Source organism: Hippocampus bargibanti, linkage group LG13 (assembly GCF_051943395.1).
Source record: "Hippocampus bargibanti isolate YZ-2025 linkage group LG13, ASM5194339v1, whole genome shotgun sequence".
NCBI classification, from domain to species: Eukaryota; Metazoa; Chordata; class Actinopteri; order Syngnathiformes; family Syngnathidae; genus Hippocampus; species Hippocampus bargibanti.
In genome coordinates, this window is record NC_142746.1 from 17,367,675 (window position 1) to 17,387,031 (window position 19,357).

Sequence of the window (19,357 nt, forward strand, 5' to 3'; positions counted from 1 at the left end):
CATTTTCCTCCCTGGTGCTTTCTACTATCTTTGTGAGTGCTTTATATGATAGCTATCCATGTTAAGCGCTTTGTTACAGCTTCAGCTTAAGCGCTGTATACATCAACATGTATTGTATTTTGCATTTTAATGTATACAATAACACCAAATCCATTTAAACAATGCATTATAGACAAAAAAAAAAAATAAAAATGATCATCTCCACACCTTGGCGTTTAGCTCCTGAAGTGCAATTTAAGTTGGAGTTGGTCATTATAAAATTGACATTTTTTTATTACATTACTAGCTGGAAGTGGCGAGCACATTAAGTCTATCAGATGCAGCGGAAATGTGTGCAATTGCAGCCAATCAGAGTCAGGTTGCCTATAGAACGTTATTTTTTAAGTTGAAGTTAACAAAATCTGACAATTAATGAAATGGTAAACGGTTAACATTCGCTTTTGTGGCGCTATTTCCAGGGCGCACCGAAGCAAGCCGTTGTGCCGTTTTTAATCATCAAAAACAAAGCAATATAACCAACCTATTGAATTATTTGAACAAGTAGCACCCAAGTGATGGAGTGGAAAGCAAGTTGAACTTGAGATTTAGAGTTAGAAATATGTATTGTTTGTCTCACACATAATATAACTACTTATTTGTCATGTCAGTTCTCTAAAAGGATGTTCTACCAAAGACAAAGTCCCTGCGTGTTCTACACACTTGGTCAATAACGATGATTCTGATTCTGATATAATTGTGTACTTGTTTTACTACAAATACGAGGACTGATCACTTTAAAATGTGATTTTCTACACCAACTGTAAAACTGTTAGCGTATTTTAATTTACATACTTATTTTTCATACCTTTTTTTATGATGATACTAGTGCAATGTGTTCTCCCAAAGACAAATTCCTTGTGTGTTCGACACACTTGGCTAATAACGATGATTCTGATTCTGACATAATTGCGCACATGTTTTACTACAAATACAAGGACTGATCACTTTAAAATGTGATTTTTCTGCACCAACTGTAAAACTGTTAGCATACTTTAATCTACATACAGTAAAGTCTCGTTATGTCGATATTCTCGGGAGTCGGAAAAAATATCGATATAACCGGACTATCGATATGTCCGATCCTGCGGCATGTACATTTTCTCCTTGCGTTCATAGAAATAGTATCGTAATAAGCAGTACTATCGATATAACGAGACTTTACTGTACTTATTTGTCATGTCTTTTTTAATGATGGTACTAGTACCACATGTTCTACAAAAGACAAAGTCATTGTCTTCTACACGCAGTAAAGATAATTCTGATTCTGACATCAGTGTCAATTGTGAAAAACTTCGATTTTAAAATGTTGATTATTTTTTGTTATTTTATTTTTTTATTTTTGGAAGGGGCGGGCAGTTCCTTGTAATCAGTTCTCTAAAAGGATTCTCTTGCACCTCTGCGAATGAAGCCTGCTCGTACTTTTTTTTAACACTTTTCTTTTCAGCCACTGTAGTTCATTTCACATTTCATCATCTCAGCTAGCCCTTCTTCTTTCTGTTCTCCTTGTTCCTCATCAGAGATTGTCCTACAAACTTCTTCAGAATGTTTTTTTTTTTTGCGTTCTTGCTGAGTATGCTATATGAGTGTCTGAGTCGGACAAAACCGAAGGAGCTTCAGCGCTGTGGAAAGTCACGCTAAATGTCTCACGGTGACAGGCAGAAGACACATCCAATCACACGCAGCAGAGAACGTTATTAAGTGAATGCCACAACATGTTTCCGTCAAGCGCAATGACTTTATCTGTATGTGTGTGTGTATTCCAATAACTGGAGTTCCTTACCCCGTTTCCCGCTTATTCTTATCTAACACATTGTGTTTGTATACTACTTTTGTGCACCCTTCATTGTTCTCTCCTTTGCTGTCTCCACTTCACCTTCACTTTTCACTTGTCTTTAGCAACCCATTAGCCTGTTGAACCCATGCCCCCCACACCCTCGTATCTGCTAAACTAGATAGATGATCATTGCCGTCATTATGTACTGGCTATGATTTATCTGCATTTCATGATCCAAGCATGACATTTAGCAACACGTGGCCCTGAAAAACTGTTTTTTTTTTTTCTCATCAATGACAGACGCTCCCCTACTTACGAACATTCGTGTTACGAACAACGGTACATACGAACATTTTTGTAGTAACATATGTAGTATTCTCTCCAGTTGGACATGTAAATAGCTTTATAGCGCATATATTTTATGAAATGTTTATTTTTCAGTACAAACCAATAAAGGTTACTTATACAAGCCTTAAACATGCTTGTTGTATATTGGATTGGATGTACCTTTCGTCGTCTCGCAGTGGAGAATTTTATTTTCACCGCAGCAAAGTTATGAAAGGAAAGAAAGAAGTAGAACAACAAAATACAGGAGCTGCTGGAAAGGCAGCCACTATCGTGCCACAATCTTGAAGTCAAAAGAACCAAAAAAAACTAAATAACTAATATGACAACACAGACACAGTTATTCATTCTTCAGCTCTTGCTGTACCCTCTTTGTGACATGAAGCAGTTCTAGATGAAAGAGGAAAGGATCAAAGTGTCTATTTTATTACTTATTTTAGTCTGATATTTTGTTATTTTACTTATTTTATGCTGTTATATTTTTGTATTTTGTTATTTTACTTATTTTATACTGTTATTTTGTAATATTTTGTTATTCTACTTATTTTATACTGTTATTTTGCTCATATTTGTCATGACTAATACAAGTGAGATGTAATGTTTAAAAAAATAAAAACATAAATAAACCACAACAACAACAAAAAAACATCCACTTAAAACGTGACTGGATATAATTTAAATGATTATTCTTTGCCATCCTCTGTCTCACAGGATCTAACCAACCGCCACGCTTCCTGAACTACTTCTTCTCAACGTACCTTCTCATCTATGAAGATATGCCTGTTGGTGAGTCTGAGTGGGCTGTCACAGTACCACTGTACATTGTTTGAAGAAAGTACAGTAAAAAGAATATTTGTTATGTCTCTTTTGGGATTTGGGAACGTGAACTGAGAACAAGCAAAGGAGCGTCAAAATAAGAAATGGCAGTGATCGCGGTGGCTGTCTTCGATGTAGGTGTCGGTTTTTATGTGAACTGAGAGCAGAAATAGATTTCAATTTCTACTGGCAGCACTGCACTCATTGGGTATAGTCCGATTTTTCAGCCCATGAAGTGAATATTGATGATGATATCCATACAGTAGACTGTATTAATATTCTTATATCGAATGAATTGTGTCACAGCTGGTTGGGTAAATTATCACATGCCTCGGAGAGTCCTCCGTGAAACACTTCTATTCCTCCTCACATTTATTTGATGTCATTCCCGCTGGTTGTGGAGATTGACAGAGCAATTTGATGATGCCGGCCTTCTCATAATCTGCTGATGTGTCAAAGGCCAGGAAATCTTTTATATTAGATTGATCCAAAGGGCATTTTTTTTTTTTTTTTTTTCTTTAAGTGACATGACTTTTAGATATTCCGCAAAACACTGGGCTTGCTTATCAAGCCCTATTCTCTCACACTTCAAGCCTGTGAGTGCTTTCGATTCTACTCGCTAACAACTTGAAGGACTTGTTCTTTACTCATGAGACTATGAAATAAAACAAAAAACAAAAACACGTCTTCATTATTATTGCAAGCACTCTGGACACCTTTGCTCTTGTCATGTTTATCATCATCATCTCAGTTGTCTGTTCACCGCTGTCGCCAAGGGAAGGTCATAGTTACAGAGTGAGGCGACAGTACATCATCATCATCATAACCCCAACGCAATGTCAGGTTTTGGCAGAGGTCCATCATTTTTCCAGCTTATTTATCAATAAAGGGTTGGTCCGTATTGTTGGGTGCCGTACTTCTCCGTCTGGGTTGCCCTCTGACCATGAATCATTGTGTCCTCTAGCAGCTGGGCTTTGCTCCATCACAGTACATTCCAATGGTCCAAAGCTCTGTCAGTCATGTCGCTGGCCTAGCCTGTGATCTATACGTCAGTGGCGTGATGATGTGGGTGGGCCGAGCGATTGGACAGTGACTGTTTGTCAAGATTATTGTTTATTAGCTTGGCAGATGTTCTCATGCGGGAGGCATTCTGATACATAAACACACAAGGCCATGCACGAGCACATAAGCAACTACCCGTATGTCCTGTGTGCTGGAAATCCGTTCAAGCCGTACAGTTCCTCACAGTCAAAACCCGCCATCCGTCACCATCCAGCAACTACATAATGCAGGACAGACGCTCTCCACCTTACGAACGAGATATGTTCCCGAGCGGTCGTTCGTAAAGTGAATTTGGTCGTAAGTTGCTTCAGCGCTATATTTTGTATGGAATGTATGTGATAGAACGTTTATATACACATCCGTAAACATCCTATGTTATTCCATTTCTAGTTTAGTCTATATATGGATGGATGTAGTTCATAATTAGATAACTTTGTGTATCTGTTCAGTCTGATATCCTGTTACACCCTCCTCGTCGTTGATAGGCCCGGTCGATATGATGTCATCACTGCTGTATGATAAAACCAGGTGAAAGGGGCGGCTCTCTTTCTCTCTGGCCCTCCTCAACCGACCTCACAATGTCCCTGGTCTCTACAAGATTAAAGTACCCATTGTCCCACAATGGGGAAGTTTGCAAATAAAGTGATACCTCAGTTTGCGAACTTAATTGTTTCCCAGAAAGTGTGTTTAAGGCGAAAAGTTCATCTGCCAAACATTTATTTCCCATAAGAAACCATTAAAAATGAAAATAATCCGTTCCCCGGTCCCCATAAAACATTATTTACTACTAAATAAGCCTTAAAAACTACACAAAATATACCTTATTTTATGTATCATAAATGTGCTTTGGGAGTGTAATCAAAGAAATAAACTCTACTGTAAAATAAAGTCGTTTTATTTAGCATTGTGATGGTCGATGTAATTGCCGCTTGATGATATCTGAGTGAAGTTGCCATGCCTTCTCGGCAAAAATACCCTCACTCAAAATGTCCCCTGCTAGCTGCTTTTCGTTAATCCAAATCAACAGATGTTTTCCAACCTCTTCTATTGCCTGCGACTGTTGCTTTGACAACACAGAAACACCCTTAGCCACACGTAGCAACGGTCGACTTAGCGTACTGGTACTGGGACGCTAAGGCACACAAATGCACACCTCGTTTGATCTTCTTCTGCTCGACCGTAATTTTCTTTTGTGTCCTCTTCGTTTTAACTCTAGCCTGTGGTGGTATCTTTTTCGGCCCTATAATAGCAAAAGTACTCCACTCGATAGCACACTACGTCAGCACTTCAATGGGGTATGCAAAACTAGTTCGGCAGCCACCGTGGCGCTGTTCGACCGTGTGATTTGGTGTTCATTTGCCGAAAACTACTCTGCCAGCCACCGTGGCGCTGTGTGGTTTAGTTCATCTGCCCAAAACTAGTTGGTGTGCCTCGATTATATTCTCGCAAATTTAATGTTCTTAAGGCGGAATGTTCGTGAGCTAACACGTTCGTAAACTGAGGTATCACTGTATGTGCTGTTAACATCCTACTGATAAGAAAAGCAAGCATGGTTTTACTGTTTTATTAATTTTGTCCATTATTTCAGAGAAATAAAGTTCTATGACAGAGAAAACTAGCAGGTGTTCAAGATGCTTGTGGCCTCTGGTCCTTCGAGATGTTGACTTTTGTCTTATCAAATTCAATGGAAAATGACTTAGCAGCTATGTTTTGTTGCAATCAGACTTTTCCGCCTGTCTGGTTCCACAGATTAAGTTATCTAAAGCCGAAATGAATATAAAACCGGTGAGGAAACAGAATGAGCTGTGAGAAAATACAAGGGTAATCAAGGTAAAGAGGAAGAGTCAGGAGAAGAAGGCAAAAGCAACCGTGATCCATGGATTCACTTTTCTGGCTTTCTGGCGGGTATCCAGGTCCATTTATTCATGCAGTGCACATGCTCTCGATATTGATGACCGACTGTGTAGGCCAGTGCAGAAGTCTGTTTATTCTCTCGCATTCAGCTCTCGTTTCCTCAAATTGGCCCGAGATGTGTCTGTCCTCAGTATTTCTGCCCGCTTCTGCTCGATCTGTCACCGTTTGTGCATTTGAGTTGGTGGATGAGCTATGAGAATCACAGCGACTGTCTATCTATCTGTATGTTTCCCACCTTTACAAATCCTATCTATCAGCTGAGGAAGGCAGGTAGCTATCCCTGTGAAGGTTTGAACTACCTGATCTCTGCACGAGATTGCGTCCCAACAAATCTGAGAGATATTCTTAATGGCTACTACTTTTTCTCACCTACCTCATTTAAAAGTATTCAGGTTTTCGTACTTCTTGATACAGCTTTCTGCTGTCATTTGGTTATACCACAATGGCCGCCCCGTAATGTCGTCTGACTGCCACTGATGAGGGACCTCTGTTTTGGTTGAGTCAATCATCTCTTATCTCCAGCCCATGCCTTGCTCATCCATTCCTTTCCCAGGAATAATGAGGCGCGTATCTCAGCAGCGTCCGCAAACGCGTCATCCATCATAAGCGCATGTAAGAATTTTACTAGCACGTGATTCGTTAATGTCATAATGCAGAATCTCATTGCTCAGCTTTCACCATATTGCATTCACTTCACAATCCAAGTTATCATGGCGTCTGCGTTTCCTCTGACCCGCTGGTCACTCGTCATTCACCCTTGGTTGCTACAAAATGAGTGCCAGGACCGTAACCAATAAAGGTAACACATTAACGGTTTCTGTCAAGGCCAATTTCCTAATTTCATGTTGATTTTTGTTTGTCATCATTTCTTTCATCATTATTAATGGTGTTTTACTTCCAGATATCTTGATCTTTAAGTAACTTAATTTGTGTCATTTTCTCTCAAATTGCAGAACCCACAGAATATTGAGTTTTGGGACTACATAAACATTCAATACAACGTCAGAAACCTTAGACTCTCTTCTTTCATCAGAAATAGTTATATCCTAAGTTATATGGGTCTGGAGTTATCTGACCTTGAAATGGGGGCGGCTGCACAAGACACAATACAATAGATACATTGGATTGGATGTACCTTTATTCGTCTTGCAGTGGAGAAATTTACATTTCAAAGCAGCAAAGTGATGAAAGGAAATAAAGAAGTAGAAAAACAAAATACAGGAGCTGCTGGAAAGGCAGCCACTATTGCGGAGCCATCTTGAAGTAAAAAAAAAACAAAACAAAAAACTAAATAACAAATAATACGACAACGCAAAGACGGTCATTCATTCTGCAGCATCTTTGTTTTAGATGAAAGAGGAGAGGATCAAAGCGTCATTTTCAGCAGTGGATCATATTGATTTATATAGCATTTTAACAACAGCTGAAGCTGTAACAAATCGCTAAGCTGGACAAAAGCCATACATTCGGAAATAGCAGTGAATGAGTTAAGCACACATTCTGTGAAGCAATGGACTAAAATTCCAAATAGATACAAGTGTGTTACAGAAAGAGGCAGAGGTGATGGCTGCAATAAAAATCAGTTACTTGAGAGCTTACCTGCCTTCCATGTGTCACGTCAGGTTTGAATTACAGGCAACACAAAAAAAGAGCAGCCATTACTCACATCGTACATTTTTAACTTGTTGTCACAGTAAGTTGCCTTGACTTGACTATTTGCCACATTCATTTTCAAAGTGCAAATTAGGCTTGCGCCGTGATATTGCACCAATTGGCTTTTGGTTTGGAACTGTTAGGTTAGAATGTATCTATTTCCTTCAGAACATCCAGTTTAATGTTTCATGTAAAAGGTGTGAGATGCTGCTTTAGAGAACTCACACCACAACAGTTTCCACCCCCTCTTTCGAATGGAAACATACTATTGCTTCTTTTGTGATTTCACATGTTTCCTGTGACCACACCGTTTGTTACTTTGACTGTAGAAGCAAGTAAAAACCCCGCTGGCTGTGTGTGTAATAGTTTTGTGGATGTTAAAAGTTAATCGAATTTATATGAGGGATGGTGATGCTATAGCAGGGTGAGAAGTGTTGCCAATGAGCAAATCACTGACCTGATTGCCACGGCCTTCTCTCAACTTAAATGTTGCAGGCATCTGATCCAGTTGGCCCTGTAGTCTTGATGAGCATGTGACCACACCACAAGAAACAAATTGATTGGCTGCATCTAGCTAGCTAGCTAGCTATCTCGCTATCTAAGTATCTCGCTATCTTGCTATCTCACTATTTCACTTGCTAGCTCACCAGCGTGCTCTCCAGCGAGCTCTCTAGCTAGCTCTCTAGGTCGCTCTCTCTCTCTCTGGGTAGCTCTCGCTAGTTAGCTCTCTAGCTAGCTCTCTATCTAATTTAATTTCCTTAGGCCGGCTGATCTTAGTGAGAAATGAAAGACATTGTCATATGTGCTCACCGAAAAGCAACTTCTCATTTATTTGAAAAGTTTTCAAATTCCTTGCACGCAAATGATTACCCGATGTATAATTCTCAGCTCTTTTCAACATTATCAAATGCTAACGTTACCATCAAAATGAACGACAACGGATGTCTTTTTTTTCGTGATGTAGATTTACCACTGAAAGAAATGATTGAACTGGGTAACCGACTGTCCATAGACCTTTTTTTGAACTTCGCAGTGCACTGTAGCATTTCATGTCTTCCACCATTGTGTAGATTAGATGAAATATTTGCCCGTATTTTCCATAGTGGTAGTTTACTGGATATCCTTGTGCTGTTTGGACACATTTCAAACAGCAATGCATTTATTTAAATTAATTCTCTCAAGTTTTGTGTGCGTGTAAGTTTATGGGTGTGCAGGCATTAGCACATTTTCCTACACAAAGAGGTGCATTGCTGGATGGCAGATCAGCTTTTAGCAGCTGCTTATCGGGCCCAGCTGGGTCACAGTTGATACCAGCCTGCGCTACGCTGAGCAGCTAACCTGGAAATTGATGTTTCACCTCAACAACCACGACTCTTTGCTGCACTGCAGGTTAGCTATAATTGTGAGCGTAGGTAAAGCTGGTGTGTTTGTTACTTTCATACATGCTGGTGTGACTGATATACTCTGGTTCATCTTTTGTGTCCCTTGGTTGATATAGCATAACTTCCATGACTCAAGCACAGCTGTGGTCCGAAGAGTGTGTTAAAAAAGTTTCATCAATATTCTTCTGCAAATCTTTTTGTAATAGAAAATTAGAAAGGACATCATCTGAAGGGGAAAAAATGGTGGATTTGAGATGTGGATAAGTTTATTTATATTCTGAGGTTTAAGAGAAAGGATGGCATTTTTCCTTTTGATTATATCAAGTCCTGATGAAGAAAATATGTCACGACAAATTGCAGTGAAAGTATGTCTGGTGAAGATAATTAAAGACAGCAATCTCTCAGTGCTGATTCAATCAGTCAGATATGACGAACTTGTACAAAGTCAATGTCAGGATTTTTCAAAATATTCAACGCCCTTCAACAGATCGTAAATCACAGCCCCAGTCAATTGGGGAGTAATTTCTGGATCTGAGGTTCATTCAAGGGGAAGTGTGTGCAAAAGAATTTGTCTGTCGAGAGTGAGCAGAGGGCTGGTTTTGTGAATTGAGAGTGGTGTTTGTGAGACCCAGGGAGCCTCCAACTGGCCTCGTGACAGGGGTCTGCAGGGCAACCACTTGCGCACATACCTAGGGACAATTTTCAATGTGCAATCAGCCTGGCATGCGTGTTTTTTGGGACCTCTGCACTGGGAGGCCAATGTGCTAACCACTGGACCAAATGGCTAACTGGCTGTTAGGGCGATTATATTTCCCTTAAAATGGGCCTCAATGTTTGTTGTTTTCAGAGTGCTTTTGTAAGCTTTCTCAGAACATTTTTTTTAATTGAAGTTTGCTTTTAAGGAGAGACTGTTACCGCTCATGTATTCTTCTCATCTCCTACATGTTCTTGTGCTATCTCTGTCTTGCTTTACAGATTGACCGAGAGGTCAATTGCCAATTTGCCAGTGCCAATGTCTTTGTCAGGCAACAATATCGATGCTGGCTAATTAGAACCTGCAGCTAATGACCACTGCAGATAATGAGTTCATTTATTATCTTTAAAACAAGTCTGTAGTCTTACCGAATGGACAAAAAAACAGACTCTAATAGGACACCCAGAAACCACATTTCAATGGTGATGTGACACACAAACACATTCTATTATACACAATATTGTGTTATTTTTCTGGGATCACTCATCTCAGTCTTTTCCATCCTGGGCTGTCACACACCAAGTGACCACACCAATTCCCTTGAGCTCTCAAGAATTGTAGGGGACTGTGCAAGTAGTTAGCATGAGTAGTTGGCTGCTGGGAATTCATGTTGCTGTGGTGGGAAATTAATAGTGATCAAATGACAGCAGTGTGGGCAGCACTACAGTAGCTAGATCATTAAGGACTTCAGCTTTGGCACAGTTGGAGGCATTTTGGTCCCCAACGGTCTAACAAGTAAAAATTTCAACATTATGAATGTATGTTGATGGGAGCACCGTGCTTTCTGGTCTGTTTTACGGCCTTTGAGGTGCACAAAAGAAGGGCAAAAACAAACATAAAAGGCATCACAGATGTGAAATGAAAACGTCTTAACAAAATAGTTGTGAAATGTTGGGCTAATGATGATTTCATTGTCATTCATCCACAGCAGGTGCGCGTGTTTATCGAGGATGGGAAAAAACCGAGAGCCAGAAGTATCGTCCAAAATTGTATTTTTTTCTGACAGTTTTTGGGCAGATCTGGGATCAACTAGTCCAATCAAAGAAACAGGGAGAAACAGAACTTTCCTGAACTCTCCTTAAGGGAAGAGGGGACTACTATATCGTAAACCGAAAGCAAACGTGTCATCTTCAGATTGGTCCAATCCGCGGTACCTTTCCAGGGAGCCTCAGCATCCAAGGCTGAGGGTTTTTCTTATCGCACAAAGTTATGTGACCTCGGGTCTGAACAGAAAACAGAGCATGTTGTGCAAAGAAAGCTTCACTCCTAATAAGTGAATGCTCTAAATCACAGGTGTCAAACTCAAGGCCTGGGGGCCAAATCCGGCCCGCCACATCATTTTTTTCGGCCCGCCAAAGCAAATCAAACTTGTGAAATTCTATGTTACTTGCTAAGATCCTAACCAAAATTTCATATTTTTGGATGTAAACCACAATAACAGTCATTATTCTTGATTTCAGATTTGAAAACTAGTTATTCATTAATTGGTTGTGCGCTCTATATGTAATATGTGGAGGGGCTTAAACATTCTAATGGCTTCCCCAAATTCATAACTGCCCTCAAGAAGAAACCTTAACTATAATGTGGCCCGCGGCAAAAAATGACTTTGACACCCCTGCTCTAAATAGTGTAAATATTGTATAAATATTGTCTCATTAGATTAAGTATAGAATGTAAGTAAAATATAGTATAATGGTGCAAGTAAATGATAAATGTACCTTTTAGAAATATTAGGCCAACATTCTTTCCCAAGATCTGAAAATTGCTTAAATGAAGTCTAACCAAAACACTTTTATCACCCAATTTTACAAGCTAGGAATTTAGTGAAGTTGTTGATCTCATCTGTAAACAGTGTAAGTGTTTTGGTGTTTGACCTTGTCGCTGTTTGTTAGTAAACTATATTCAACAGTTGTACTCTCTTGAACCTTTAGTATGCCGTTGAGCATTGATAACCGAGAATCACTTGGAGCAGGTTCTTCCAAAATCGTTCAGATTTAAAAATATCAATGCCATGTTTTGATGCTGAATTTGCTATGCCAACAGCATGATTGAAGGAGAACCAATAAATGTGTGTGTGTTGAAGCTGCAACACAGGTGCACGGAACAAATGGCTTGTCCCAGCTGCTCGCGCATGGTCCCGTCTGTGCGCATGCTGCAGCGGACACCCAGTGCGCACTCTGGGTCATTCCCATTGATATTCCCATTGAGCCACGGTGCCTAATTGATGCCCTATCCGGTCTGGCCTCTTGTGTGTTTATTTTTTTCTTGAGGGATCCGGAAATAAATGCATTTAATTGTAATTCCAGATCAGGTTGGCTTACTGAATCTATAATGTAGAGCTTTTTTGGGAGAAATGGCAGGTCATTAGAGACAACGCATCATGGAGCAAGGCCTTAAATAGTAATTGAGGTGAAGAATTGTCACTCATGTGGACATTATGCACATGAAAAGGGAATGCTCCATTTTTGTTGTTTTGTTTGCTTGACTAATGGAGTTAAGAAAATTGCAGGAATACAGAAGTTCATTTGATTTTTTTTCCCCCCCAAAATAACTGAGTCGCGCCCTCATCTGTTTAAATGAAGGCTTTTGTTTGTGCCGTATACACCGGAAAATATGGTAATCGGAAACAGATCCCAAAAGCACTCATCCCTATTTCAGTCCTGTCACACATATAGAGCCAATGGGAGATATGTAAACTGAAGAGAAAAGGCATAAAAAGCCTTTTGTTTTGTTGCGATTGTGTTTGTGTGTGGCCACACAGTGAAGGTGACATGTTCCATTACCTGACCATGATTTAGCTCAGTCTGAGGTAATAGTCAACTCAACTGAGGTTAGCCGAGGACCAATATAAGAGATTCAGAATGTGCGTGGTGTGAAAAGTAAGGCAACTACCAAAATAAGACCATTATTATAAACTGAGCAGTAAAGTTGAACGTAGAGAGCAAAATGCAAGATTTGTTGGACTGGGCAGGCATGACAAAGTGTCAATGTTGATGGACATTCGTTGGAGTGCTGTGCTTTTAGGTGTTTGTCGCCTGACAGTGACTGAGCAGACGGGTTTGGCTGTCACTCTTCGATCCTCACAACCACATAGCCACCTGTCCGGTCCAATCAGAGCTGCTTGCGTCCGTCTGTCTAACCTCAACAGGCCGAACCAAGGCTGATGAGGCGATGAGGAAAAACAAGAGAGGGAGAGCGGAATGGAATACTAAAACAGAAACGAGGGGCATCTTTCATTTGCGATTTGAGTGTGGCCTGAGATGCATGTGAATTTGCAGTGGCTTGCCTGTCGCTCTTCAACAATGCCTGAGATGACTGTCCGCTAATGTCCCTCACTGTCCAACTTGACTCAGAAAGTGATTGGTTAGTCACAGCCTCGTCGCTTGCTGTTTTCATCATTTGAATTGCTTAGAAAGCCAACCCGGAGCAGCAACCTTTTTCTATGTTCATGACTGACATGAAATAGTCCAACTGGATAGGAGGTGACAGAGTAATTTATATTGTTGTTGTATATTGTATATTATAGTGTTGGTCGTCTTCATCAGTGGCAGTTAAAAGGACTCCCGACACGAGCATTCGGTGTTGGGTCATTGTACTGTATGTGTTTGCTTCACCCTGTCAGGTTTGTTTCATCTTGGCAATTTTTACTCAAGGTTTTCTTTGATACTTTGTACTTTTCTGTTCTGATGACTTTGACGTTTTAGATTTTGTTCCTGCTGACTCTATTTTAACACAATTTGTCAAAGACAACCTACTCCGTCCTCCTGCCCGCTTTTTTGGGATCCACCACCATCCCCACCTTGCAAACCGTGACACTATACATTTGAGGAATTCCATTCCCCATTTTGCACAGTTTAAAAACCCACCAGCATCAAACATATCGCCCGTGAGCCAAATCCAGCCCACTTGGGGCTTCACTCACCGATGAAACAGAATGTTTTTGGGAAAGAAAAAGGGTGGTCTATTCTTGTTTATGATGTGTCTGGACTTTTTTAACTCATTCACTGCCATTCACGAATGTATTCGGGAATTGAGAATATGACGTAGAGCGCCATTCCCAAATCTGTTCAGGGTTTGTTTGTTTCTTGTTTGGGTGCCGATAAAGCGCTGACCGTGGCCTCCGGCAATGTTTTGCCTTTTACAAGGGGGTAGCATTTCCCTTTTCTCCATGTTAGAGCTTTGTTCCAGCTTCAGCTGTTGTTAAAGCGCTATATAAACCAAGATGTATGTATTGCATTGTATTCTGGAGAGCCGCCCTCATTTCAAGCTCATACAACTACAGACCCATATAATTTAGAAATTATTTTTAAATTTTTTTTTGATGATAGAAGAGAGTCTAAGGTTTCTTACACTGCATTGAATGTTTATTTAGTCCTAAAACTCAATATTCTGTGGGTCCTGAAATTCGAATGACAATGCCAAAAACCCTGGCACTGGAGTGATCACACTTTTGCACTCTCTGGCGGTATATGAGTTAATTAGCTGTCTCAACAGTCTCATACCCAGTTCAGTTGAACTAATGTGTGCTGTTTTCAAAAGGGGATGTCTATTGGAAAGAGTTTATTTCGCCTCCCATCCGTGACAGATTTAGTCATAAATCTGTTTGATTAATAAACAGAATCCCAAGGACTCTAGTGGTTCGTGTTGTGTAACACAGGAGTCACTTAAAGCCAGATGCTCATTCCCGCTGCAGTTATTGATGTCACACGCTTACATACATACTGCAGAAAAGGACTGTGAAAAAAATAACATAAAAAACTCTGAGTCAAAATTTGTTTTAAAGGAGCAACAATTCAAAGATCATAAAAATCAAAGAACGTATCCGATATCCCAATTCCACTTGTGTCATGATTTCTTTCATTTCTAATGATGGTTTCATTTTATTGACATAATGGCTTGCAAACATGCTCAGTTGGCTATTTCTTTCTCTCCTTTTTTTATTGCCATTGTCTAATTGACCTCCCTGGGGAAACTACTTGCCATAGACGTCCTTATCAAACAGAGAAATGGACTGCCTGCGCACAAACGTCTCTCTTCTATTAAAGATGGCCTCTGAACATCTGTCTGTATGGAAATGGAGGTCCGAGCACATTTCTGTCCACCTCACCATCATAATTTGAGTTAGATCTGCTAAGTTTATATCCTCATTGAGATTGTTTCCCCCTGAAGGAAGCCAAACTCACCAAACCTATAATGGAGCTCTTCACAAAAGGCAGAGGAAAGGTATGATAACATCATTTCAATTCATTTCCATTGTTTTCAATGAAAACAACCAAAGTAGAATATATTTTGTTTTCGTCTGGAGGTAAGGATGCTCGTAATTGCAGATAGCCTCAAGAGATCATTTAAAAGGATGAGTAACTTGAATCCGACTTTGAAATGATCTTGCAAGTGCTCCATAATATACCATCTAGAAGTGCTAAAAATGAGGGAAAAATATATAGCGCTATTGGATTGGATTAGCCCTTATTAGTCTTGCAGCGGAGAAACTTGCATTTCACAGCAGCAAAGTGATGAAAGAAAGAGGAAAGGAAAGGAAGAAGTAGAAAAACAAAATACAGGAGCTGCTGTAAAGGCTGCCGCTCTTCCGGCGCCATCTTGAAGTCAAAAACAAGAAAAAAAAACTAAATAAAAAAAACGATTTGACAAACACAAAAGACACAGACAGTCATTCAATCTTAAACACTTTCTGCACCCTCTTTGTATGAAGCAGTTCTGGATAAAAAAGGAAAGGATCAAAGAGTCATTTTCACCAGTGGATCAGGGACGTCATGGTGAAATGTGCATGTCTGCTTCAAGCTAAATGTTGACAGAAAACATGAAGCTGTAGCATCCATTGATGAAATTGATATTGGCTCACATCTCCTGTCGCACGTAAATCCGCTTCAATTCCAAGCCGCGACAGTTCCGCATACGCATCGGCGCTCTGCGCTGACGCTCCTTTCTTCTCATCGCGGGCTCCTCTAGCCATGCATCCATCCAGCCGCTGAATGTCCAACATCACCGACCCCAAAACGGGGCTGTGAAAAAGCTGCCCATTACAAGCGCAAAAAAGTACAATGTCCAGCGATGACAGCCAAATGGCACTGACATTCCTCCCAAATCAAGAACAGTGCTGGCATATTCGTGCTGCCAAAACCGCTCAGCAGTCTGCTCCTGTGTGGCCAAAAATGCTGTAGAACAAGACGTATCCATTCCACATGACGCACAACAACTTAAAATGACAAAAGAAAACAAAAAAAAAGCAATGCTCGTAAGAGCACTTGCTTAGAGTTGCCTGCTTGGGCGCCATCTTGGACTTCTTCTTCATATTGTAAATTTGGACCCATTCATGTTTTTGTTTCAAACTGTATGAATACCTGATAATCAACCATATTAATGACTGTTTTGTAGACTCCAAAACTGAGCAACCGTAACAAGTTAAAGTTCTATTCTCGTTATTTTGTTGTTTGACACTGAAGAGACAGATTAATTTATTCTCAATTTATCTTGAAGTTCTCAAAATCCAGGCCTAATGGTATGCATGTATATTTAAATCCCAATTTCAATCATGTCAGGTCAAGATGATTTCAGAGATGTTGCACGTTGTAGACACAGGTTTCTGTTCTGCAGAGTAAACATTTATTTAAATGTAATAGGTAAGCAAGAACTGAATGAGCTCATGCCGCCAGTATTTGCCTGTTTGAATTATGATGGAGAGATATGATTGATGTGAGCCAGTGTGGCTTTCGCGCAGCTTCGGTTTGGCATGGCTGATGTGTTTGATGGCTCCTTTTGTCCATGGATGGACACTGTGGTAACATGAGTGGCAGGTCACTGACTCATCAGACTACTGATTGGATGACTGGATTCCTGAGGCTCGGTGACTCCAACTTTTTAAATTTTCAAATTTTCATCAGGTCTTATGATCAGATTTAATTCTTCTCTTTCTCTTGTCTGGAGGTGTTTTGCTTTTTGTTTGTCCCGGGTGGCATAGAATTCACAAAGATAATTCACAACAGGCATGAGAATAGAGTCTTGACAGCGGTTGTCCCACTGAATCAACACTCAGATGAATGACAGGTCATGAGATGACATTGACATAATGAACAGGGCTTTAGCCTCTAGCTCTCTTCCTTCCCACAGGTCCATGTCTATAGCAATTTTGTTGATCTAGTTCAGTGGTCTCAAACTCGCGGCCCGCGGGCCAAATGCGGCCCCCGAAAGAATATTTTGCGGCCCGCCTTGATATGAAAGATTAATGTTAGTGCGGCCCGCATGATTGATATGAATGAAACTTGTGTGTGGAGCTGAACAAGTAGGCAAGAGAAGCCATGTTGAGTTCATGTTCAATATTTTCTTTATGTTAAGAAAGTTAAAGGTTAATACAGACATTTGAAACTTTATTAAAATAATTAGTTTTCCTTTGTTTTTTTTTACAGTCGTCTGTATCTGCCTTATGATCATTCTAATTATTTTATTGATTTATTACTGGTCAATACATTTTTTATTCATTTTTCCATTTATTCATTTCATTCATTTTTTGTGTGTTAAAAATAAAGATTTTGAGAACATTGGAATGTTTTATCTGTGATTTTCTTGTGGAAATCCTGATGCGGCCCAGTCTCACCCAGACTCTGCCTCCAGCGGCCCCCCGGTAAATTGTGTTTGAGACCCCTGATCTAGATCCATTCTATCATGGTAAACCCCAATGACTTATTTAGGACCAGTTGAACACCTCTCGAAAGGAGTTGAGTAAAGTAATGAATCATTATACAGTACAACATTTTATCAATAATAACGGCAGGATTTCTTCAACCAGTCACTGTGTAGCAATGTTGCGGATAAGAATGGAAGGATATCTTTTGCATAAATGAACTTTTGCAATGCAACCATTCAATTTAAATTATACAGAAATCTCTTTTGAAGTTCGTTTTTCTGTTTGTTGTGTAATGTTCTTCAAGGGCAAGTCTTGTGACTGTGTCATTAAATGTATGATATTGCATCGTAGGTCGGTGCATGCAACGCAGAAAAAAGTCAACTAAATATACTCCGAAAAACACAGGTGGTAAGACTAGCTTTACAACATCTTCCGTACAGCTTGTAGGAAAATGCAACATGCGGATACGTTTGCTTGAAGATAAAAAAAGCTTGAAAGTCATTTAATAGTTTAACTCATTCACTGCCATTCATGAATTTATTCGGGAATTGAAAATATAACAGAGCGCCATTCCGTTAGGGTTTTGTTATTTTTTCGTTTTTGGGTGCTGATAAAGCGCTGGCCATGGCGTCCGGCAATGTTTTTCCTTTCCACTAGGGGCAACATTTCCCTTTTTTCCATGTTAGCGCTTTGTTCCTGCTTCACAGGTTGCTAAAGTGCTATATAAACCAATATACAGTAAAGTCTCGTTATATCGATAGTACTGCTTATTACGATACTATTTTTATTTCCCGGCAAATTTCTAGTCTTTTATGATATATCGGATATATCGATAGTCCGGTTATCTCTATTTTTTCCGACTCCCGAGAATATCGATATAACGAGACTTTACTGTATGTGTATTGCATTGTATTTTGGACAGCCACCCTCATTTCAAGCTCATATAACTCCAGACTCATATCATTTGGGAATTAATCATTTTTTCTGATGAAAGAAGAAAGCCTAAGGTTTCTTACGCTACGTTGAATGTTTATGTAGTCCTAAAACTCAATATTCTGTGGGTCCTGGAATTCGAGTGACAATGACAAAAACCCTGGCACTGTAGTGGTGGACACATTTGTCTGGCAGTGAATGAGTTAATAGAGTGAGGCAAATTTTACTCAACAAGTTGTATCAGTTGCTCTAATCATTTCATTGGGTATACCAAATCATTTAGTCCCTGTCGACTGACCATAGAGTCCAACCCTGTTTTCCAAAGTTGGAGTTAATGTTCCATAAGTGGCTTTCATACATACCATTAGTCCTGAGTGACCATTAGTTATTAGTCACTTGAAAGTATGCCTACCCATATAGAGCAGAAGAGGGGGGGGGGGAAAGTTATTGATGACTGTGAGGTAGAATGCTTAATTTGCACCGTCTTCCACCAAATTATAAATTATATTGAAAGAAGCTGAATTTGCATAAATCTCATTAGACTCAATGAGAGGGGTTCATAAATCCTGATATTAATTAATCAGTTTGGCCACACTTTTGTAGGAAAACAGGGTGCATTATTATAATGAGAAGGGAGTGTACTCGTGGAGGCTAATTTGTTGTTGTGTGAAGCAGTTTGGTGCAGAAATGACAGGAGTGATATAATTTTACTTCCAGCCTATTGATGATGCAAGATGAGGTGATGACCATGCACGGTGTGCGCCTTAATTGGTTAGTGCAAGTCCTAACGAGTGGGTAGGCTGGTGCCAATCAGAATTGGTTGAATTGGAGCAATTGTGGCATCCTGTTAGAGGAATTTTGAGATGCAAGCCTTTTTTTGACACTTGATTTCATAAAATCTCCTTTCATCTTAATACATCTTTCTTTTTTTCACAACACTGTCCTTGATTTTCAAACATTATCCCCTAAATGTTATTGCTGTTCAACACACCTTCCCAGTTTTTGGTAATAATCTACAAATTAGCAACTATGCCAAACAGGAGACA

General features: G+C 39.8%; 1 protein-coding gene across 1 annotated transcript in view; it reads left to right on the top strand.

Annotated features, from left to right (window-relative positions):
• cdh23 (cadherin related 23) overlaps window positions 1-19,357 on the top strand; it is a 156,661-nt gene that overhangs the window by 7,471 nt on the left and 129,833 nt on the right. The window contains exon 3 of the mRNA XM_089011482.1: window positions 2,870-2,944. Within this exon, the coding sequence (XP_088867608.1) occupies window positions 2,870-2,944 (75 nt within the window). The remainder of the gene's footprint in view (window positions 1-2,869; window positions 2,945-19,357) is intronic.